The sequence below is a fragment of the Acanthisitta chloris genome, unplaced genomic scaffold (assembly GCF_000695815.1).
Source record: "Acanthisitta chloris isolate BGI_N310 unplaced genomic scaffold, ASM69581v1 scaffold25798, whole genome shotgun sequence".
Taxonomy (NCBI): Eukaryota; Metazoa; Chordata; class Aves; order Passeriformes; family Acanthisittidae; genus Acanthisitta; species Acanthisitta chloris.
The window spans coordinates 63,854-88,524 of NW_008689193.1; the positions used below are offsets into that span (position 1 = coordinate 63,854).

General features: G+C 37.2%; 1 protein-coding gene across 1 annotated transcript in view; it reads left to right on the forward strand.

Moving 5' to 3' along the window:
- Nucleotides 1–24,671, forward strand: part of DPP10 (dipeptidyl-peptidase 10 (non-functional)) — a gene marked incomplete at its 5' end in the record, with an annotated part of 138,791 nt that overhangs the window by 60,578 nt on the left and 53,542 nt on the right. Inside the window, 2 exons of the mRNA XM_009081331.1 lie at nucleotides 7,489–7,541; nucleotides 7,641–7,722. Coding sequence (XP_009079579.1) covers nucleotides 7,489–7,541; nucleotides 7,641–7,722 — 135 coding nt within the window. The remainder of the gene's footprint in view (nucleotides 1–7,488; nucleotides 7,542–7,640; nucleotides 7,723–24,671) is intronic.

A 24,671-nucleotide genomic window follows, 5' to 3' on the forward strand; every position in this document is an offset into this window, starting at 1 on the left:
GACAGGCAAAGGAGGCACATTTAAAGTGTATGATAATGGACCTCTAGAGAAAGGTGGATTTCGCCATAATATTATTGATACCTTTAACATTATTAATTTATTTAGCACATAAATTGCAAAAATAGATGACAACTGCCTACTGTTACTCATTTAATCTTATTAACTCCCTCACAGGTTTTACTTGCAGGGTGTTGCACATCTTGCAATACAAAGGGAAGAAAGAAATATCTCTTTTTTATTGTTTTGTGATCAACACATTAGATAATGATTCCATTCTCTTTGCACTGCAGTCCTAGCAAGGTCACATATCTTAAAGCTCATAAAAAGGAAATGAGGAATAGAAGTTGGTTATGTGAATGTTGATCTGATTTTTCTAGAGCATGAAGTTGCTGCTTGGAATCCTGGTGGCGTAAAGCAAAGACTCGCACCCTCCCACTGTAACTCATTTGCTTTCAGGATGAAGTCTGGCCACAAATAATCTGGTGTTCTCCAAATGTGTAGCAGAATAGGAAGTTTGTATATGACATTAAAGACCTGCTTAAAGTCTTTTCTCATTTTCATTGCTAGAAATCTGAATTACACAAGTATACACTGAGCAAAGCTGATAGTAAGACTTCACTAACTAGAGAAGTAAATTTATATAATAATTTTCATAATTTATATAACTAATATGCATAGGCTTTGTTTAATTTTGTATAATTTATATAGGCTGTGGTTTCATATAGAGAGTGAACTTGAATATGTATTAAGTCAACTTACTGGAAATACATAATACAATTTTTTGGTTTTGCTGTCTCAGTTCACACTGCCTGAAATTTAGGTAACATACAAGAGAATCTGTTACAGAGCCATTCAGCCTCCTTTCAGTCTTAATGTTGCCACAGTGTGTAGCTCCTAATTGTGGTCTGAAAATGCTGTGTGTGGACCAATGCAGCATCATGTGTAAGAAGCCATAGCAATGCCCTGAATTGTGAGCTCATGCACAACTAGCTCAGCCTTGCATTTCATCACACTCCCAGTTACCTGGGGTTAATTCCTGGGGAGTTAGATGGGTTGTGGGCACTTGTGGGATAAACCTACTCAAAGTCATCCACAGAGTCTCCTATAGTCTGCTGTGTCCCTTGCTTTTGGTGTGGCTGTGCCACAAGTACATTGTATTAATCTCAGTAATCCCTTCCAAAGATCTCCATAGCCATCCTGTGTGTCTGTATTTCATTATGTTCCCCTGTTCCCCTCATGTTCTCTCCACTCCTCATCTGGTCCCTTCCAAAGATCTCCATAGCCAATCCGTGTGTCTGTATTTCATTATGTTCCACTCATATTCTCTCCACTCTGCATCTGGTACTTGCTTATTATTTGTAGTTTATGGCATGTTCTTCAGGTTCCATTTTTCTTCCAAGACACTTTTATCCCAAAGGCAAAATAGAAAGCAATATATGCTTGCATTTCTCTTTCTAAATTGTATTTTTGAGTCTTTAGCGAAGGTTTGTTAAAAGTTTGATCTTGGAGCTTTGAATAAGATTCTGTGTGTTGTTGTGTGGGAGTACTTCATTTGCATGAATGATGGATGAATGATTGGTTACCTTTTATCTCGGCCTTCTAATCACTTTACCTTGGCAAAGGCTTTTGGTTGGGTTTTGAGCATAAGTAGTTTTTTCAGTAATTCTTCAAATGCTTAATTCAATTGTAGAAAAGAGGATAAACACAAAATCCTACTCGTGTTGCTGTTCTTCACACTGTGTGCAACAGCCAATAGTCCCTGTGGCTGGCACCCACCAAGGCAGTTTGAAAACTTGCCAAACCATTTCACTAATGTATTATGAAAGATCTTCAAAACTGAGAACGGCCACGGATGAATGAAGAAGTGTGTGTCCTTGGCAAGATGTATTCCTGTTTGCTTCCCTGCTTCAGTGTGTCCTGTCCCTTGATTTCTTGGTTTGCATGCATTTTGTGATATATACTGTAGGTTATTAGTTAGGAAGGATTGCTTTTAGTTTTAGGTAGTCCTTTTTTTCAGCTGTACTTAGGAATGTTTGTTTCTCAATAACATTGTTATTATAGATGTGATGGCCTGAAGAGATAAATAAGATTTGTGGGAAGAGGTAATATCTTTTATTAGACCAACTGATATAGCTGGGAAAAACAGAAAAGCTTTCAGGCACACAAAACCTTTTACAGGTTGAGTTCTCTCATAGCTCTGAACTACCTAATAACTGACTTGTGCCTGTGAACCAATAACAGCAGTTTCTTGATCTTTCTCTTTTTATGAGTAATACTGTTTGGGGGGCATCCATATATTGCAGCACCTAAAACTTTCCACAGCTCAAGCTGATTATTCTGTTATTAATTCTGATTAAATCCTTTAACTCATACAATAAGAATATGATCATTTTTCATTCAGACTAGTAGCCTCTTAAAATACTCGATTTTGGTTTGCATGTGATCAGAAGTGTAAATTAACTCATAAAAGATCTGATACCTCGCTGATGAATTGTAGACATCTGGGTGGTTTTGAAGTTTGTCTGAGAAACTGCCTCTCTTTGCAAGTCAGTGTATGTGTTTGGAGCTAATTGGGATGGGTGTGTTTATAATTAATGGACAGGGCACAGCTTTTAAAATAGTCTCTTTGTTATTTGCTATGTACAATACAAATATTTGGATACTTACTGTTGCATGCAAGACATACCCCATTTGGCTGCTAAAGTTTGGAATAACAAAGTCTTACTGTAGGTGCTGAAATTTTCCTTGTATTTCATATACTCTCACTTTATTGTTCTTGCTCAGGCTGAGTGCTTTTTGCCATGTGAGAGATCTTACTGGAATTTGAAAGGAGAATTTAGAGAGCCTAGCAGCACTGAGAAGCACAGAGATGAGTTCAGATTGTGAGTGCCTGCATGGGTAAAGAAAAAATATAGGACAGTCACTTCACTACCTTGCAAAAAGCCATGCTAGCAAGGAGGCATCATTACTGCTCTAAATAAATAACACATGAAAGAATGTAATTGGTTTATAATACAGGAAATGGATAAAGGATGCATCAAGGTGTTTGGCATGCCCAAGCATTTTGTGATTATAGCGCTGTGAGGTTCTAATGTCATCAGCTCTTCTCCATTTCCCTGGAGCTGAGGGCCCTCATCATCCTGTAAAAATACTGCTAGTGAGGTTTTCTTGGCAGCTTGTTAGCAAAAACACTCTTCTACTGAGGGATGTTTTCCAAATTACCCAAGGACAGTGAACTGGATATTTCCTGGAATATACTGCAGAATTTGTGGAGTGTATTTGGCTAAGTATATAGGGCCCAATGTTTTCCTGCATCTTACTGGGCTATACATTGAGTTCTATGGCAATATTTAATTTTTAGAAACCTTAAAAAGACAAAAACATTCCTTGAAAGGTAGAAAACAAAGTACACATGAAACCCAAAACAATGTGTCATATAAAAGTTCAGATAATGATTGGTAAGTGTGGGGTTTTTTTATTTTGGCTGCTAGTGGAATAATAGATTGTTATTTCAATAAGTTTTGACTGGAGCAATTTGTCTTGAAATACTTTTATCACCTTTTTCTTTTAGGTCCTTTGTAATAGAGTTCTGGAATTTTATTTTTCATACACAAATGCAGCTAACTTTTTCAGTGTTGAGCAGCATCACATGAAAGCCTGTCTTCAGTTTATAAATTGATGAAAGGCTGAATTCAGATGGAATGTTTAATATGCAATAGTTGTTACCCACTGCATTCTGTGGCAAAAGAAAAATTAATTATACTGAGGGGGAGATACACTGTATGTCTGATCTAAAAAGCCATTTTCACACTTCTTAACATTGCAGGGAACATTTTCTAGCTTATCATAATGGAAACAGGCTAGTTATTTAGTTGCCAGAAAGGCCTGAACCCTAGCAATCATACATGCCACTTGTGAATGTAAGGCTCCTCGTGGTGTGCAGCCTTAGCATGTATAATTATATAAATAAATTATACCAGGCCATTTTCCTCTTTTCATTTTCCTCAACCAATGTGACAGTGCAGAAATTGCTGTAATGCATTTAATATTTTAAAAGGCTTTGCTCACCTGCTTCACTTCTTAGGGATGTGCTTTGTGTATCTATTCATTAATTGATTCTCCTCTTTGTACTTAGAAGATGAATCTTTTTCACTCCAACCTTTCTCCCTTTTCCTTAGTTTCACACTAATTGAATGTCTCTTTTTTGGTCAGTTAGAGTAATTTACTGTCAGTGTTTAAATATTAGCCTCAGTTGAATCTTTTGCTAACATCCCAGTTAGAAGGCATGGAGTATAAGAAATGTTTGAAAACATTTTAGAATAGGAATGAGAACATTTGGATTTCAATGCTGAAGACAACAACCAGCCTCCACTATAAATACACCAGGAGAGATGTCAGTGCAGTCCCTGCTTTACCTGTGTGAGCTTCAGTCTGTTTATTTGCAAACTCCATCATAAATTGCCAGATTTTTTTTTTTCTGATTAGTGCACATCCCACGAAACGAGTTGTAGGGCAAAATCCCCCAAGCGTCTTCTAGAGAGGACACAACTGGTGGCTGTGCAGAAGGTTTCATCCTGGTATTTTGAGAGTTGCAGGTACTCTTGCTTGTGATTACTATCATGTGTGGTGCCTTCAGCTGAGTTCCTCTTGTATGATGCCAGATGTGTGTAGGGGTCAGGAGAGGTATGGTCCCAACCACTGACATTGCTCTGTGCAAGAGGAAGCCAAACAGGTAAACCTTTATACAAAACTACGAGAGCTTCCTAAGCACTTACCAAAAAAGCCAGACTTGAAAAAGAAAGATTTTGTATATCCCTGTTTATTGATTTAATTTTGATAATGATTGTGTTTCAGTAGGTGGCTGTTGTAAGCAGAATGAATTAGGAACCTTTCTACTTGGAATTTATACATGGTGTTCCTGTTAAGATCTAAAACATGAGTCATTTGAGAGAAATGTTGTCGTCCTGTCAGAAAGTGACTTCATTGTAGCATTGGTCTCCACTGATTGTGGAGCTCTTTCAACTTTTAACACAGATATTAATGTTTCTACATAAATGTTTAAGGCAGAAATTTTACTACAAGTCAAGAGGAGAGTGTCCACAAGAAATATGAAGTGTTGCTCTTGTTGTTACAGCATATTTTCTGTTAAAGCTGTCAGAATGACTTTATTAGTTTGGCAGTTCTTGTTGAAATATATTCTGTCTAATAAATACTTTTTAAATATTTCTATTCTAAATACTTATCAGTGCTCTACACATTATCTCTGATATACTTTTCCCTTTTCCTGGAAGGGCAAGAGACCCATTCCTCTCCTTGTAACTGGCCATATGAGACTGTCCCCTTTAAAAGCTGCTAGCAAGTGCCCCTGTGGGTAACCTCTGGCAGTGCACACCATGATTTAACCATTTGTCTCTTCAATCACACTTCTCAGAAGAGTCTGGTACCTTGCATGACCAAACAATTTATCATAAGCTGTAATATAAAATAGAAAATAATATGTTTGGGGCATATATGTGTGATTCTTCCCACTGAAGCAATGGTTTAGATGTTAATCACAATAGATGTGGGAAACAGTATTTATTTTTGTCTCAAAGGGAAATTCTTGAAGAAAGTACAGTTATGTTAGATAGATGTGGGAAACAGAATTTATTTTTGTCTCGAAGGGAAATTCTTGAAGAAAGTACAGTTACTAATCTTAGAGACCTTTGTGGACTTCTTGCAGCATCAGCCAGCAAGGATTTAGGGCATGCTAAATTCTTGGCATGTGTTGGCAGGGAACTAATAATGGAAACTGGGTTGGTGGAAGGATGTTTTAGATGGCTGTTGATAGATGTGGGAAACAGAATTTATTTTTGTCTCGAAGGGAAATTCTTGAAGAAAGTACAGTTACTAATCTTAGAGACCTTTGTGGACTTCTTGCAGCATCAGCCAGCAAGGATTTAGGGCATGCTAAATTCTTGGCATGTGTTGGCAGGGAACTAATAATGGAAACTGGGTTGGTGGAAGGATGTTTTAGATGGCTGTTACTGAATGGCCTCCAGACAAAATAACAAACTCCAAAGCCTCTCCTGTGCCACAACAACAAATTCCAGTGTCTCTGTTCATGTAGGATCCTCCTTTGTCTGTTCTCTTTGAAGGAGATTCCTGGTGCAGATAATATAAACACTAAAGAGCTCCCAACACATGTATCTGTGTCAAGGTTTCAGCTTTACAGCTGTATCTGATCCCATTTAACTGGAACTAGCCTGACAATGTCCAGAAATAAGTCCTTCATGTGCCAAGCAGAGATACTGTAATTCTAGACATGAAGCTGCAGTAAGTCTAGTGGATGGTGTCTAATGTTTCTTTCTAACACAAGTTTTCATTAACAAGAAGAGCTTTGCGTAGTACAGTAATAATTAGTCATAAATTTATTTTATATTCCAAGACCATGAAGTAATTTCAATTGATAATAAAACTAATTAATACTGTGGAATTGTGCTATTTTCATAATGCAAGAGGTAGAGAAATCACCCAAGCCTGGAAGACAGTGAAATATCTGTTATTCACTATATGTGTATAGTTTAATGTTTGACTTTAGAGAGAATGTGTGATACTTTGCTTTGATTTTAGCCCTTTGGTGTGGTGGTACATCACATTATACACTGTACCATGCTGTTCTGGCTTCACATACATCAGGCCTTGATATTTTCCACTTCAAGGACAATTCTGTTGATTTCAGTCAACTTCGACAAATTTTCAGCAAATACAGCAGCATAAGAATGTAGATTACATTTGCTTTCCTCTGTCATCCAGACAATCCTACAGTTTTTTAATCCAGAACTCACTGGTAACTTCCTGTTGAATTAGGAAGAATTACCAACAAGTTGCTCTTTGTTTACCCAGGATGTTGCACACAAAACCATCTCAGAGAAACAAATTTCCCTGAGAAACAAAGAAAATTGATCAAGATCCGACAGAAACACATTTATGGAAAGCCACAGCAAGCAGAGCCCCACTAACCACACAGTTTTTCTGTTCTATGGCCCAGAAGGTCGTTCAGGCTGCACATAGCAGGTCAGAGAAATACCATCTGATGCCTGTGCAGTCATTTTGACCACAACTTGATGAAGAAGTACAGGAAAATGTGATTTGTTTTCCTATCGTATATTCTTGGGGGGAGGTTGTTAGATTTTGTTCTTTTTTCTGGTTATTTTTTTTTTTAAGCATGAGTGCAGATTTTCCTGATTGGGACCTTCTCTTTGCAGCTCTTCTACAGGTTAAGTGTCTGGTTAAATGAAGAGATGAGTATGTGTGCCCTTCAGACACCATTCAAAACCTGGTGCATGTCTATGGGTTATAATTGAGACAGTAAAAAGCATTGTTTCAGTAATAAAGTTATCAGTATTGATGTTTGCAGGGATTGAAAGATTGTGACAGTCATAATGGTAGTCTGTATTTAATCCAGTATATGGTCTTGTAATTCTTTTTCTTCTTTCTGTTCCACAGGTTTTTCATTATTCTTATACAGCTTCATACGTGATTTATAACATACATACCAGGTAGGTCACATTGTTTTTTCAATTTGATGTCTTTGTCAGTGGTTCTATACATTGAGTGATGCCAGTGTGTTCAAGTTAAAATGTTTACATTTTTTCAAGGGAAGTTTGGGAGTTAAACCCTCCAGAAGTAGAGGATTCAGTTTTACAGTATGCAGCCTGGGGCGTTCATGGACAGCAACTGGTAAGCACAGTCATTAAAAATGTATTTACTCTGGAAAGGCTGAAGTAAAAACAAAATTAAAAGCCTTTAGATAAGTTTTACTACGTACTTCTGCATGATTTCTCTTACAGCTTTTAGGAGACCTATTTATTTATTTTTATTTAAAAGGTGTTTTTCAAGTCTGATCCCAATAAGCAAATTGTACAATTGTTGAAATCTTTAATCACCCAGTTGTTGAAAGAATCACACCTTCATCTAAATATCCACTCAAGTGATTTTTAGAATAACCTCTTTACAGCTACTGCTATGCAAGAAGGAAAGTTAAAGGTGAAGAGAAGTTTTCAAGTGCACAATCAATGTAGGCAAAAACAAAAGCTTAGCATCCAAAAATGGATGAGATGGGTTCAATGAAAAGTGATGTTTTCATTTCAGTATGAAAATTACTGCCAAGGTCAGTGCTACACTGAATTCATAATTATAAAACCAGAGATACTATGTTTCATGTGTTGTTTTCTTCCAGAAGTTTTACCATTTTTTATGAACATAAACCATCCATGATCATCATTACCAATGTCAATATAAGAAGAAAACAATTGTGGTTTTAGAACAGCAGTGATTTTAAGCTGACCTGTGTTGGTAGTCAAAGGCAAGAGACTTATAGAAGCTTCAACTCTCTGAATAAGAAATTCAGAGAATCCTTGTTATAGTGTTCTAATAAGCTCATTAATGCCCATAGGCATAATCCTGGAGCCTCCTTGCACATCTGACTTGTTCATGCAGAGAGGCTGTAAGTTGAATGTCTAAAGAATATGTTGCTTGTATCATTCATTAAGATGGTGGGAACATACAAAGTGGTTTTGGTTAGAATGTGTTGCATTAAGCAAGTGGAGGCAGGTGGGAAAAGGTAATTGGAACATGCTTGGTATGTTTTAATAATCAACTGCATTAATTTATTAAAAATGATAGCATGGTGACAGGACTGATGGTAATAAATACATAGGTTGTTTACCAGGCAGCATTATGGAATGTGGAGAACTGCATAGGTTGTAGCAGAAAGGAGAGGCATTTGCAAAACTGAACAGATGTAAAAATATTTTAATTAAATTGAAGTTCATAAGATTTATCTGTGCTGTACCACTGATCAGTAATCTAATGTAGAGCTAAAATTACATGCAGTGATTACTGAGAAATTATTTTTTTTCTTTTCCTGAGATATAACTTAAGAACAGGATGAGACCAAGAATAAACTTCAGAAAAATAGCAAATCACAGTAATGCTATCTTTATCAGCTTTGCTTAAAATGTCATTCTGTAATTATGTATGAATTCTTTCAGGTACAGGCACAGGTGGACTCCTATTAAGTCTCAGAACTGCAAGAAAAAAAAGGAGTGATAGTTCTAGGTACAACCTTAATCATCCAAATTTGAAAACGTTGGCATAATTCATACTTGAGTGAGGATAACATTGCTCATCTTTGTTAATGTCCCTAGTAAAGTTAATGTCATGCTTTAAAAATATCCACTCTGCTGTGGGCTTTATGGTGCCATATGGTCTGCAGAATTAGGAAATAATAACTTCAAACACAAAATCTTCTGTGCACTCTGAATGACACTGAGAGTTGTCATATAGATGTACACCTGCAATAACAGTCTACTGAAGGTCACCTCATAGGAATTGCCAGTAGCAAGGATGTCCTCTTGAAGCTGTTCATGTGGTAAAAGGAGGTTTCTACAGTGACAGAAGTGCCTTGCTGCATTATCCTCCCACTTCAGCAGCAAGCCAAAAATGTAGAAGGAGCATGAATGAATAAAGACTGTTGTGAATAATGGATCTTGCTGCTGTCCACAGGAACATCTGCCTCTAGTAAAAACAGGACAGAGATCATTCCAGCAGAACAGGTTAGGCAGAGAGAAGATGGGTGACTGAGGACACATTGCCATAATGGTTCTCAGTTATAAAATTTGTCATTAGAACACTGTATCAGTGAGTTTGAGTAAAGTAGTACAGCAAGCAACCAGCAGTGAAACAGGGTACAGAGGAAGCTGTAAAGGGAGAGACCTAAAGTCTGTTAATCCATCAGACACTACTGATGGCACATATCGAGGTGCTAAGTTGCAGTCTCATGGATGCATATTGCCAAGCACACTATGATTGGTTTACCTTCCTAAACAATACTTACATGCCCTTTCCATCTAATAAGGAAATAGTTTATAAAACAAGCAGGAATTCATAAAGCAAACCAGTGAAATACTTACTTTAAACAAAATAGTCATAGTTTGTTAACATGGCTAATCTCCAAGAGCCATTCATTACAATTGAAGAACAAGTGGAGAACAAATTAACTTTATATACCAAAATTCCATCTAGAAGGACCCATGGCACATACCATGTGGCCATCACATAAACAAAGTGTATGTAGGTCTCCAAAATGAAGATGAATAGCAGCCTTTCAGCTGCAGTGCAGAAATGAATAGCAATACTATAGCCCTGACTGGTCAGCAAAGTTAACACAAAATGTGAAACACAAACAGGTATGTAGGACTGAGCCAAAGATCCTAACTTGACACTATACCTATTTGAAAGGTCCTGAATTACATCCAAATCATAGAGAAAAACACATGGACTTGGACCAACTATTTTCAATCAATAGGCTATAGTGTCAAATAAGTTGTTTTCAGTCTTTATTTTTGAAGTTCTAAGTTACAATGCAGCCTACACAGGAATCTTGAGTTCTTCAAATGAGGATGAATCGTCAAGAGGTTCAAACAGATAATATAAGAAGATGAAGAGAAAAAAATTAGAAATAAATTACTGGAGCAGAAAAATTGGTATGAAGCCAAGAACTGCTTATTGCACAGAGGAGGGAATATGGCTGCAGTGAAATCAAGTATACAGCAATACTTTACTTCCTTGTGGAAAGTACACATCAGTCTAAGTTGTCTACTCTTATGAATAATTTCTGGAGCTGTCTAATGGGACAGCAGGCCACATGTGGCTAGTGAAGAACATCAGAGTTAAGCTTATGTCAGATACCAGATGACTGAGCCACAATACCACTGTTTTGAAGCTAGTACAGTGTTTGCAAGTTATTTCAGTTTCATGCTATTTACCTAGAGTAGAGGACTTTGTAAAGATTAAGAGAAAAGCTCAGAGAAACATCTGCTGTTTGAGTCATGACATTTTAGTGGTGACATTGAAAATGTTTGCCATTATGGAGAAGAAACTTTTATCTAATGAATGAATGTATTTTAAGGTCACATAGCTCTTATTTTTGAGAACTATTTTCAAGGTCACACTCTTTAAATTGATGTCTTTTAACTGTGATAGAACTGTGCCAGACCTAAAATACCATTTCTGTGTCTCTGAGTATGTTAGGGAGCTGTTTATATATTTGCTAAACATTACTCATGTATGATTAAAATTGTGAAAGACATCAGTTGATTATCTCTTTGCCTTGCCTCTATAGAATCCATCTCTGCAGCATTAAGTATTTCCAGGGAAAACAAACCAGTACAGCTAGGGACCTAAATTGGTTTCATCAACAATTTTCTGCCTCCAGTTTAGCTGATTAGAGACCTCATTGCATGTGTCTGAGAAAGAGATAGCTCATACCTGGTAGGTGGGCTCTAGTGAGGAGCAGAATGCTTTGCTGTTTTTTAGAGGGCCTGTGTTGTTGAAATACCCAATTTTTATCCTGTGTGCTCCCTTCTTTGGCCTTATCTTCTCCTATAGTGTGTAGCAAAGGTTTTATGTGTTTGTGCTGGAGCTGTGTATGTATCTGACACAGGGCAGACAGCCCTTTCTATCCAGATCTGTCTATGGAGATGTGTCACAGTAGGAGCCTGGATATAAAAATTCAGACTGGAGACCTCTGGGTCTTCACTGGGTAGCTCCCAGTCAAGCATGGTTAGAAGTTGTTCAGTTTGACATAGTTCTTTCTTCAAATTTTTGCATAAAGTTTTTTCTGCTTTGCTGGTACATGTTGTTTGTTTTGTATAAAACACTTCACTCTATTTCACTTCATTCTCTGAACATATATCCATGCAAGTCACTTCGCCTTTGTATTTATAATAGGCGAAGTGTTATTTATTGTATTAAGCTCATTATTCTTCTGATATATTAAGTGTTTTTGAAGGGAGCTTGAGTTATATGTTTGGATGGATCAGCATAAATAATGATCTGTTGACTTACACATGAATGTCTATGCATAAATAAACTCATATTGTAATGAAGCAGAAATCAAGAAAATAGTACAGCTATCCAGAATGCTAAAAAAAATTATTTTGTAGAAGCTTGACAGCTTGCCCTGTCAAAATTTAATGCCACCAACAAAACATAACATTATCATATGGTAGGACTGAAGATGAACTTTTACTATTCTTTATTGTAATTTAAGTCATCACTGTGGAGAATTACCTGCTTTCTTGTATACACAAGGAACAATTTGTTGACTGTAGCTAAATTGTGGATGCTCTCATCAAATTTTAGAAACTACTTTAAGCATTAGAAAACAAGAAATTATCATCTTCAAAAAAAAAAAGAACATGCTACTCAGAGGTAATAGGGCTTAGAAGCTGAAACTTTTAAATAAAGAATGGAAAAAAATCTAGTGACAAAGGACCTCACCTTGTATTAAAACTACATAAAAACAAGCATACAAACAGAAACCCAGAAATCAAACAGAGCCAAATCTGCTTTAATTGCTATAAATAAATATACCAGTTCAAGAACTGTGCACCCTTTTGCTGTGTGATCAGTCAACTTTATGCTGGTTGTTATGTTTGGAGGTTAATTTTCCCTTCACCCCCCTGTCAATACCTGTTACCTCACAAAAGTGCAAATATCTATCAGACTGTTGAATTGCTCTGTTAATATGATGTTTCCCTGCAATTGGCTTCTTGTCAAAATGTTAGCTTTTTTATTCAATGGCTTTCAAGACTGTTTTAGATGAGGAAAATTGCACAGCAGAAAAGTTCTTTGATGTTATACTATTTGCAAAATGCCCAGATAAGCACTAGACTAGTTTTAGTAAATGAGGAATTTGCAGGACTGTGTTAGACACATACCTTGCTCAGCACAGGCTTTAACAGTCATTAGTTGCTGAAAACTTCATTTACTATTTGGTCTATCAAGGTTCAAAGTACAACTGCTGTAAAAATTAGTAACTTATCTTTCTATAAAATATTTGCCATGTGTTTTCTTTTTGCATAATTAATGCTGTGGGTACTTGGCACCCCCTCCTGGCAAAAACACTTGCATATGCAAATGGATAGAAGCTTAATTAATGCTAATGAAGTAAGCCCTAAATGAATACATTTCTTCTGCTGTTTTTATTTGCAAAGTCTTCTGCTCTTTTGACTTACTGTATTGTAGATGAGTAACTTAAAATCACATGTGGAAATGTCAGGGCTTTATTTCATCTTTCATTTTAATGCTAATGAGACAAATAGCAGTAAAACCAAGAAAATTTCTGCCTGAATTTATTCTGAAAACCAGAAATTAATAAGAACACTTTAATGTTCTTATTAATTAACATTAACCTCAGGTATGATTTCTTATTTAGACTATGTGATGGGTTCCTTACAGAACTCCTATAGTTCAAAGCATATTTGGAGATCCTTTGCCTTGCTGAGGATGTTTTTAAGAAGAAAAGGAACATATATGGTTGAGCAAGGCCCATCCAGTTGAGTCTTTAAGGGGTTTGGCCATAATTCTAGCAAGTCATATCTTTCTGAAGGCAGTGAGAAATTAAGGAGACTCATAAAAATTTTTGTTTTCACTTCCAAATGTTTTCAGTACATTTCTAGATTCCAGCTGGAAAACTTACTGTGTCACAGGCTGAGGATTTGAATGAAAAGGTGGAAATATTTATAGAAAAAATAGAAAGGGCACACAAAAAACCTGTTTTAATGGCATCTTTTGACCAGCAGCTAAAATCAGAATGTGTATTATTTTGCAAGATGGAATCCTGGGTTATTTTAGGGGTTTTTATACATAAAATGTGCTAAATAGTGAGATCCTGTTATGAAATGATACAAAAGCCACTTACTAGCATACTTGCAGAAGTTTTATGCTTCTTTATTTTTTATACAAGAAATTCTTTTTATCAGGGTCATGGTGATCATGGGCAATATTTATTTTTTTCTCAGAAGAATTAGAGTTGCCTAAAAGTCTTAGGTAAAACTGTCTTCCTCCTAAGCTGCTGCTATAGATTGGATTTTCTCTTGGATTTCTCAAATTAGCATTGTAAAATGTAAATATTTTTTGCCTTTTCATCTAAATGATTCAATTCATACTATTCTTCAAAGAAAAAAATAATTTATTACTTTCTCTGAAGGTATTCTACTGAACTAATTTCCAATTTCACTTAGCTGTCTTCTTCCTAAGCTTCTGCTATACATTGGATTTTCTCTTGGATTTCTCAAATTAGCATTGTAAAATGTAAATATTTTTTGCCTTTTCATCTAAATGATTCAATTCATACTATTCTTCAAAGAAAAAAATAATTTATTACTTTCTCTGAAGGTATTCTACTGAACTAATTTCCAATTTCACTTATTAATTTCTCAGTGTCCACTCCGCTTGAATATAGATTGGAGGAGCATTAAATACATGTTCTAAAGTGTCAAGATTGATGCTCAATATGAAAGCACTTTTTCCCATTTCAGAAAAGGGAAATGGAGAATACATCCAGAAAACAGGCAGTTTGGAGAACCAGGGGAAAATACATTTTTACATATGAAGGTTGGATCTGTTCAATAAAAGTTTTGTGAGTTTTACAGAGAAGGAACATTATAAACAGAAGTAAGACTACATTGAGCAAAGAAGTCACTTCATTTTGCTTGGTGAAATGCTGTGAGAATATTGTGGTATCAAAGGCAACTTAAAAGTATGACTATTAAGCATTAGATGTTGTAGCCCTTTGTGTGAATAGCTACTTGGCTGTGTCTGGAAGAGGTAAAGAAATAATGAGAAAATCATGTTTTATAGGAGCATTATTCCTCTACTACTGTTTTTCATGTGGAACAGTAAAAGGCCCAGCAGCTTTATAGTGAATAAATTGAGAGGGAAGATAAAACATGTTTCTTTTCCCCTTTCCCTGGTTCTTATTATCACTGATCTAGAATGCAGCTAATATTTGAATCAGTATATAAACTGTGCACACAGGCAATGCACTTTTCTATCCAGTCTTATATCAATAACTCTTTTGTGAGCAAATATATTGGAAATTTGACATATCATTGTGCTAGGGCACAAATTATTTTTTCATCTAGATACTTGTGTGGGTGTATATTCTATATATTTGCACATGGGCCAACAATGGCACGTGAAAGCAAGCACAGACACACATTTGATAGGGACAGTCATCAGGACTTTTCCATGCAGCAGCCTGTAGGGAGCAATGAAAATAGCACTATGCACCTCTCATCTAGACTATCATGTTGCTCAACATGTGCATGTGTAACAAAGCATATCTGAATATTCACACTTCCTTCTGTTAGCTAATATTAACTGCAAGTCCAGTGGCTCATAAAACTGCTGTGCTTCTTGAGTGAAAAATGCATGGCTTTATGTGATGCAGAAACATGAAAATTGTATTTCAGAAGTCTAACAGTCTTTAGAAATAGCCACCCATAAAAACTGTGATGCACAGTCAATGAGAAGAGAGGTTGAAATCTGATTGAATCTTTTGCTGAATCAGAGCTGGAAAAGATTAGGTTTTATTATGGGCAGTATTTTCATATAACTCAAAAATCCTGCCTAAAAACATTCCAGCCTAACCTATGTCCATGGACTATACAGACACATAGTCACTTCATATTTGATATTAAAAAAAAAGGATATGTATGATACACCACAGGATAGGGTGGAAAATTTACTGTATCTGCCTTTTGGTAATGCAATATAAATGTCAGTTTTATCTGTCAGATAAAAAAAGCAGCATCAAACCACCAGCTATATTCTATTCTCCTTACCACCTTGGCAAAAGGAAGAGGAAAATTCATGATGGTAAGGCACCAAAATGTCAAAACTAAAGAGTTTGAAGATTTCTAATGCCTTTCTGGTTCAAGGTCTAAGCCAGAGGTTGTTCTAATCAATTGTAAACACAAATTTTATTTACCTTTTATAAAGTTTTTTGCAGAAGACTTGCAAAAATTTTGTGAGTTTCTGTGATGGTACCATTGCCTACAGAATTCTGCTAGGAACCAGCTAAAGGGATAAACCCAACTTGATAGTAACCCCCTGAACTCTTACTGTGTGGTAGGGTTCTTCTGGATCTTCTATGGATAGGCTCTGTTTGCTGTATGTTAACATTTATTTTCTCATTTAGCACATCACATCCATCAAAAATATAGACAGGTTTCTGTGAGGGGAAGTGATAGTGACTGTCTTCTTCAACAAGGTTGAAGCCTCTTTTTTTTCCTAGTGATGTGTTCTTGAAAGTTAGTTTAGTTGTTCCAGAGGTCAAGATAGGACATCCTGCCTCAGTTTAGATCAGTGGACTCTTTGCATCAGTCAGCCAGGATTTTACTCATTGCATATGGGTTAAGATGAAGTAGATGGTCCTTGTTATTACTTTTTTAAAAATGAGTAAAAGCTGTTATGGGTGATGGTGTCGTGACTCCCTGTTGAATCTCTATCAGCAATACAGCTGTGAGGAGGACAAAAAACCCCAACAGATTATGACTGCACAGCTTTGGACATGTTCAAAGCTCTTGGTAGCTCTTTCTTTCTAATTTAGCCAAATGCTTCTTGAAAAAGAGACATTAAATTCCATCTTCACCAACCCATAAATGTCCTTGCATGTTTTTTTTCTCTACACTGAGGTTATGACTTCCCCACTGTGTTTGTGCTGAAAGATAAGAGCTGATTAAACTTCTGCTGCACTGAGTTAAAGTGACTTATGCTTTCATGTTGACTAAGCCTGAGCCAGACAGTGAACTGCAAAGAACTACTTGAGGGTGTGTAGTTGTGGGGAGTGTATATCCACTGACAGCTTCAAGACCAGGACAGCCCTGGAGAATAGGGATTAAAAAGTCAGGTGTGTTGTTGATATCTCAGAGAAAACGAAGCATTGATTTAGTTCACAGTTTATGGCAGGTGCCAGTGCATTTGCAGAAATAGAATAGAAAAGTTTTGTGTGGAAAGAAAGCCAATAGTTATTTTCAAGTGTTGTTTCCCAGACTCTAAATTGTCCCAAGTAGAAATGCTGTTGTAAGTTAGTCAAAATTTCCTCATTCCTATTTCTCTTATTCCTAAAGAGATATTTTAAGACAAACTGTCTTTCTTGCATTGAATGCACTGTCTGTGTGAAGCAGTAAATGCTCCTGGAGTCTGTACATGTGGATGTTATCCACTAAGATGTTAGCCTGCCATAAAGGCAACTGGCAACTTGGACCCTGTGCAGAGTTGGAAGACAAAGACACACATACCCTACAACAAGATAGGCTGGGTCAGCAACAGGAGCTGAAAGGAAAAAGGTTTTTGTTAAACACTGCTTGGGTTTCTCATGTAGAAGATGTTCAGAAACGTATCTGGTCTACTTCAGCATCTGCATAATGTACAAAGTTCTCAGGGATGGCCTACCACCCTAAGAACAGTAAAAATGTAAATATGACTTTATAGCTCAGCATTTCCAATTCTGTATCTTTTGACTTTGGTCCTTGATGTTAGGATGCTGCAATTCTTCCTCTGACACTCAGCCCTCTGAGTTACCTGAGGTATTTTCCTGTCTCCCAACATTACCTTTTTTTCTTCTGGTAACTAGGTCGAAAATTTTTCAGTTCAGCTTGTTACAGATTGATCAGTCTGAGCATAACTGAATGCTTGATATCAGTGTGAGATGAGCCTTCGAAATACCAGAGATCATTTTAAAAGATTTTATGGTAAGGACAGATTATGATTTTATTATAAGTCAGTAGGAGCAACCCAGGCATGTAAGAGTGACATTTCCATCCACGCTCTTCTGTGCTGGCTCATTAGTCAGAAGCTATCAGTAAGCATGAGGAACAAGGAGTATGAATTCCTGAGCATACACTGTTTATGGATAAGTGTTAAACACATCACTGAGGCGAAGACCAAAGGGCTGAGCAGTCCAATCCTCAAAGATATTTTGCACGGTGCTGCAGCCAGCATAGTTCTTCAGGCAGCTCCACAGGAAGAAGCAGTAGTTCCAGTCTATAAGCTTGGGGGCAAGGCAGTCTTGTTGTAACCTTCTGTGCAATCACAAAGATTTATAAAGTAGCTTTTTGCGTAGGTCGTAGTGCAGATATATGTGATTTTATTTATATAACAGATAGCACAATGTTTGTGCTCATGAGTAAACTGTCATGGCATTAGGCAGGTTGTGAATTGAGTGAACATCATGATCCAATATCATTGGAAAGTCAACATAATTAATGTGTGTTGAGACAAAAGAGGGCAATGCTTCCTCGCATTTATTGGAAATCAAGGACATAAACATCAGAGTTACCATGGAGTTGCTGATACTCTCTGAGTTCATGGCCTGGTTTATTTCATGACATTAGTAACTAATCTTATAGCTGCATTATGAGTGCATCCTCGCTATTGTTTACAGTAGATTTATAAACTATCTAAATAGCAATTAAATATAATAGCCTTGTAGATTGTTTGCAGTTGTTCAGAAACGATTGTGCTAACACATTACTGCGATGCAGTGGCATTAATCTAGACAGAAGAAAAGTGATGCTTCAGTGTTCTGTTCTTCATGCTATGTCTGGCAGCTTGATGACTGCAAAAATAAAGTCACTAACACCAAAAAAAAGGTGGTGTATGACATTGGGGTGTACATGTTTTGAGGTCTCCCTGCTTCATATTGATAAACAGCAACTTCCTCTCTGTCTTAATTACAACATAATCAAAAGGCTTGAAATCTTCCTCTGAAAAAAAAATGCTGTCTAGGTCAATCACAGTCTTTAGAAAGTCAGTACCTTTAAGAGGTAATATAGTTATTGCTTACAATTATAAGAATTGTGTTATGTATTATTTGCTTTCTCCCTCATTTGCAATGTGTTTGATGATTTTGAAGCATAGATCATATAAGAGTTGATTTTTGTCTGCTGCCATTCTTTGCTTAGGTAGCTGCTGATACCTGCATGCTCAGTGCCTGCATAATTTCTGTGGTGCACATAGAAAAGGGTAAGAGCTAGAGCAAGTCAGAGCTGAACAGCTCTGAGAATTCTATACCAGTATAGATTGACCTGCAAAAGCAAAAATCTGCAGAGAGATCAGAGCCATTCTGCACTCCTGGAGACCTGCAAAGCAGCTGTATTGCAAACTGTATCAGACATTTTTGCCTGCAATCCCTGTCTGTGGGAGCTCACAATCTAAATAGACTACAGATATAATGTAGGGGAAAGGAATATAACATAAAGCTGCTTTGCAATACAATTCCATAAAACGTTCCTTGAAATTTTCATCCTGTAACATAGCTGATCAGGATAGAAAATTTTTAAGACTGAAAAAAAGGCTTTTGGAAGAAGTCTGCAGAATTGTAAATCACGAAATCACTAATGAATACTCTAACCTTCAAAAATTCACACTTACAAAAGCTTTAGAAGCCACTTTTCTGTGTTTTATATGATCTGAAATGTGGTAATTCTCCTTAGTTCTGGAGTTCCCTGCGGGACCTGTAAGAAACACATTAGCAGAATAATCAGTTGCACTGGTGAAATGCATTATAACTGGTTTGGGCAGTAGTTTGCCACCTTGCATTCTCCTTGCCTCTTCGTGTATGAGTGTTGTGTTCATTAATGTGGAGCTTCTTCCACTGCTGATTGCTGTGGGGAAGAATGGCAGACACTGACTCTTTGTCTTGCTACTTTTCCAACTAGTACAAAGTACCTCCTAAAACTCCCTTTTGTCCATGTGATTTTGTATACAACAGTTCTCATTTTCACTTGTATGGAACGGTAAATTGACATCTAATTTGGAAACACTGATGTCTAGAGCATTGTCACAGTAAGATTGTGGTTTTGTCACAATTGGTGGTAGAGCCATCATCCTTACCATGCTTGAAGCCCATGAACAGTTTGAGTCACCCCCGTGCCAATAGGATTATGTTGAAATGGGTGTTGAGTCACAAGCTGTAGGTAGAAATGAGCCAAATGACATAAACCCACCATTTCATCACAGAGCACAGGAAAAGCCACCTCTTTCCTGCAGCTAAATAGAGACCTGGACTCACTGCAGTATGTGCCCTGTAACTCCCAGAGGAGCTTTGATATGGACCAGGAGGTTTGCTTGCCATCCCAGAACTTCTAGCTTGGTATAACAAACAACTGTTCCTATATAACACTGTGTGTGTCCAGTTCTTTCTTCCCAAAATGAGCATTTAATTTTCTCTGAAGGGGAAAAAAAGAAAATAGAGTTATGCTCCTTTTTGGCACACAAAACACACAATCTTAAGTACACCTTGTTCTTCAACAGAAATCTGCTGAAGTAAATAAAATTTTGGCAAAGAAAAAGGGCAGGAAGGGGTACTCATCTTCAGTAGCAGTGGGTGTAATAATGGTCTGGCAATCTCAGTCTTAATCTGTGAGTCCCAGAGGTAGAGTAAGTGAAATCATAGATGACAAGAAAATGTTTGTTCAGTTTGGAGAAGAGAGCAGTCGTTATACTGTGACTACCAATAATGTAATGAGTGGCTCTGTTAGAAAAACTGTGTCTTGTCAGGGCTTTGGAGGATGCTGAATAGTGGTAGAGAAGATGCCAAGACAGGTATTTACTTGTAAAGCTAATGCATGGACAGATTTTTATTTCTTTTCTTTTTTTTTTTTTTTTTTTGCAGTATTTTTTAAATTGGTGAAAACTAATTGTAAGTTTCTGAAGCGTAGCCCTTTGCATAATTTTTCAGATCTATGAACCAGAATGTGATAACAAATACTTTAAGTACTTAAATGAAACTTGTTACCTTGAGACCATGTCGAAAAACAGCAACTAAATGTTTTCCATGTGGATGCAAGGGTTTGGAATTAGTTTCTTCCTGTAATCCAGCATTAATTCCAATATTATTTACAAATCAAAGGAAGTGCATGGACATTTGAATTTCCCATACTTGTGAGCAAAACAACAGTAAGAATGGAAACCACATTTTTTTATAAAAATGCCTCAAAAATATTTTTCAATAAATTATTTAATTTAATATGCCCCTTAGTATTTTACTTAAGATCCTCATTGTGCTGAACTTTGCATATGGAGCAGCATGTTGTTCAAGAAGCAAAGAATATTGACTCTTTGGATATGGATAATATGTATGTTGGACACATATAATATGTATGCATGTATACATCTTGTCATGCAGTATAAACACTGCCAAGAAAGTTTTGATGGTTCTATTTAGCTTCAAGCTAATTTTTCCTCACAACATTTACATGTGAGGGCTCTGTGCCAGTATCTTCCACTCTGGATTTTGGCTGCCAGTTAACTGCTGGTTAAACTGGCTATATGAAAGCTATTTAAACTCTACTTGCATATGGCACACCTTCAGCTGTGGTCTAGGTACCATAGCATAGTCTCATTCTTAGGAACATGGTTAGTGGTGGACTTGGCAGTGCCAAGTTAGCAGTTGGACTTGATGATCTTAATGATCTTCTGTAACCTAAACGATTCTGTGATTCTATTCTGTGATTCCCCCATAAATATGTGTTTTGTGCTACCACAATGCTCCAACATGAACTCAGGCTGAGGAGAAACAGCTGCTATGTGGGTCATGGGATCTTTTTACTCTCTGCAATATGAAGTTAAATGGCAAAGCTGTGCTTTTCCAACTTTGTACTGTTCCTGAACTGGAGAATTTGTGGTTTAATATCTGAAGAGCAAAATGCAGTATTTGCTAGTCAACTAAAAAAATACTCTTTATTTGACTTTCTTCTGTCTAATGAATATCTGATATTATTTGTATTAAGAGTCATTAGCCAGAAAACATATTGCATCAGGAAATTTTAGCGAAGGATCTAACCAAGGGCAGCTGGATTTGGCCCCAGTTAATCGATGGTAAGACAGGAGACAGAACAAATGGTAAGAGGCAAGCGCAGATGGAAAAGCATCTTGAAGCTTTTGAAGAATTAATTATCCAACTAATTAGCTGGCAGTCTCACAAGAAGAAGGAGTAGAATTTTTCTGTACGCTTAGGAAATGAAGAAGTCTGATAGAGCCTATGCTGAGGTGTAGCTACCAGCCATGATGATGATGGAGTCTGCTGATTATTTGATATGATGATGATGGAGTCAGACTCTCCTTGTGGGTGCACAGGATGACACTCGTTTCTTTCTGCATCAATAAAATTTCTTACCCCTCTGCATTGAGCAAAAACTGCAGTTGAATTGTCTGTTGTATAAAATGTTGGACTCTGCAGACACCTGTGCTAGTCCAGAGAGTGATGAACTGTGTGTCCTTGCCAAGGTCACCCAGGCATATAGTCAGAGATGGACTGCCTGAAGAGGCTTTAGGTTGATGTCTTTAGCACTGTCATTAGCAACCGAGGGAGTTCTTCAGCAGAAGCATTTCCTCGATGCCTGGAGGTCTCCTTCTGGGCATAATCAGAAATTCCTTAATCTTGTCATAGCTCATACTTTCTATGTGAAAGGTAAGGAAGACTTCATGTTCTCTGGAGTATTATATGGGAGTTCTGAAGTTGCTCAAGTTGGAATAGTTATTTATGTATTTGTTGGTCAGAGATTATGTGGAAAAATCTGATCATTTCCTTGGATCACTGATAGAACTCTCACCAGTACAGAAAGAGACCAGTGCTTGTTGTATGGGTTTTTTTAACCAAAGATGTATAGATACAGATGCCTTCTTTTTTTCCTTTCCAGCTCTATCTGCTCTGTAATTTTCAAGATTGGTTGGCACCTTCCATGAACTAGGTGTTTGTCCTGATGAATACATGTAGTGACAAATGATAACATTAGTCGCCCTCCACTGGTTTTTTTTTCTTTCCAGACAACATGATGGATTCTGGGTATTATCTTTTTATCTTCAAAAGTTAATTTCAGGAGCTGTTAAAACTTATGTAAGTGTAAACCATGACTGCAAAGCCCACTGACGTATGCAGTTTGTATTACATATTTCTGTTATTATTGATGTCAGAATGTACTTGTGTTGATGACATCAGACAGGAAGTCAAACAAATCTACCATGCTCAAATTCTGGAGGATTAATTAGAAAGGTTCACTCAGTAATTTAGGAAAATAAATCTATGATCTGTTAACCATTATGGAATAGGTGTCAAAGTCATCCCTGTGAAAAATATCAGGACAATTTCAAAAGCTGTGCTGACTAATTTTCTTCTGTTTTATTTGATAGTTGTTAGTGACTTCCACTATCATTTCACATGGGGTAATGTGGCAATATTAGATTGGGGATCTGCAAACTTGTGCCTGTAGGAGACCTGTACCTTTTCATGGTTTTAAACTGTGGCCATACTACACTAAGGGGTGTGACACAGGCCAACAAGTACCTGGTTGTGGTACAGAGTGGGGAGACATAACTTCAGCATAGCATAAGGGAGTGATGTTGTTTCTAGACTCAAGATGGTTCTCTCTTCTATTGGGGAACAACAGAGGCAGAAGCAATACATTATACCTGCAGGGTTAGTGTTTGCATAAGTTATTTTAAGAACTTGTTGCGTGGTAAATTACCTTATCATATTCATAATAAAATACATTTATCCATGCCTAAGTTAGAGAAAGGACTAATGCTAGATTGTTAAGGCTACCTCCTTAACATGAGATTTGAGAGAAATTTCCCTCCCTCTGTTAGCTTTTCTCTGCAAGTGAGACTGATGACTGGTTCCAAGAAAGGAGCTAAGTTGTGTCAGCAAGGGCTGCAGCTCTGTTTCTCTCCCACCTTAAGAAAACCAGGCTTTTGGATATAAGTACAAGTCTGAACTTTGGTGTCTGGGTGAATTTCTAGGACTCATGCAAATACCTGGTCATGGTTCTGTCTCCACTGCCAGGGCTCATGGGCTGCTGGCAGCCTCTGCTGGAGAAGCTGCCCCTGCTTTGGTAGGGAGCTCACAGCCCTGCTTTGCACACACTCTGCCTCTGTGCAGGGCAGACCATGCAGCTCCAGGCAAGCTGCTGCTGCTGCCCAGCTGGCATGTAAAAGGCTGGTGGCATCCCTCAAATTCTGCCCTGCCATCAGAGGAGGGATTGAGTGTTGATGTGCCCATGCAGGAAGCTTCAGTGGAGCACCTAAAGGGAAAAAGTGGAGTATTTTTGTGTAATTTAGCAGCTTTTCTCTGCCTGTAGTGTTTGAAATGATTAAAGACACACAAGAGGCCTCTCCAGCTACTGGCACTGGGTTTGCTGTTCAGCTGGGGGATTGGATGTCTCTGTTTTCACAGCTGTCTGCCATCTGGAACTAAATGTTTGGACTGGGTGCTCTGCTTAAGACCTTAGCCCGAAATCAAATCATGTAATTGTGAAACATGCTGCAAACAATAAATGTTTTGGAAGAAATTAATTTAGAAGAAGGTTTCTGAAAAAAATAGTGCAGAGGCTTCCAGATGTAGAAGAAGGAGAAGGATTAGTGCTGAGGTAGAACATTAGAGTAAGCAGAGCCTCAGATTCTTCAGTCAGTTGAAATAGATGTGATCATTATCAAGAATTAATCTCTCACTAATCCAAAACATTCTTGCAGGTATTTCTCATTAATTGGAAAATGTTGAATAAAATAAATGCAGAAATGTTGTGGGGTTTTTCTCCATTTGGTTTAAGACTTAATGTGATTAGCTGTGCAAAATCTCTAAGAAAACAAGTCAAATAATTTTGAAGGCCATAGATTTTGACATTTATCCCCACTTACAGCATTATTAGCTGAGGGTCTTAGCTACAAAAATGATTTCAAATACTTAAAAAACAGTAGTGAAACCTGCTGAAGAGGTTAAAACCACCATAATAATAATTTTCATATAAGATAGCACATCCTGGTTCCACTTTGTGCCT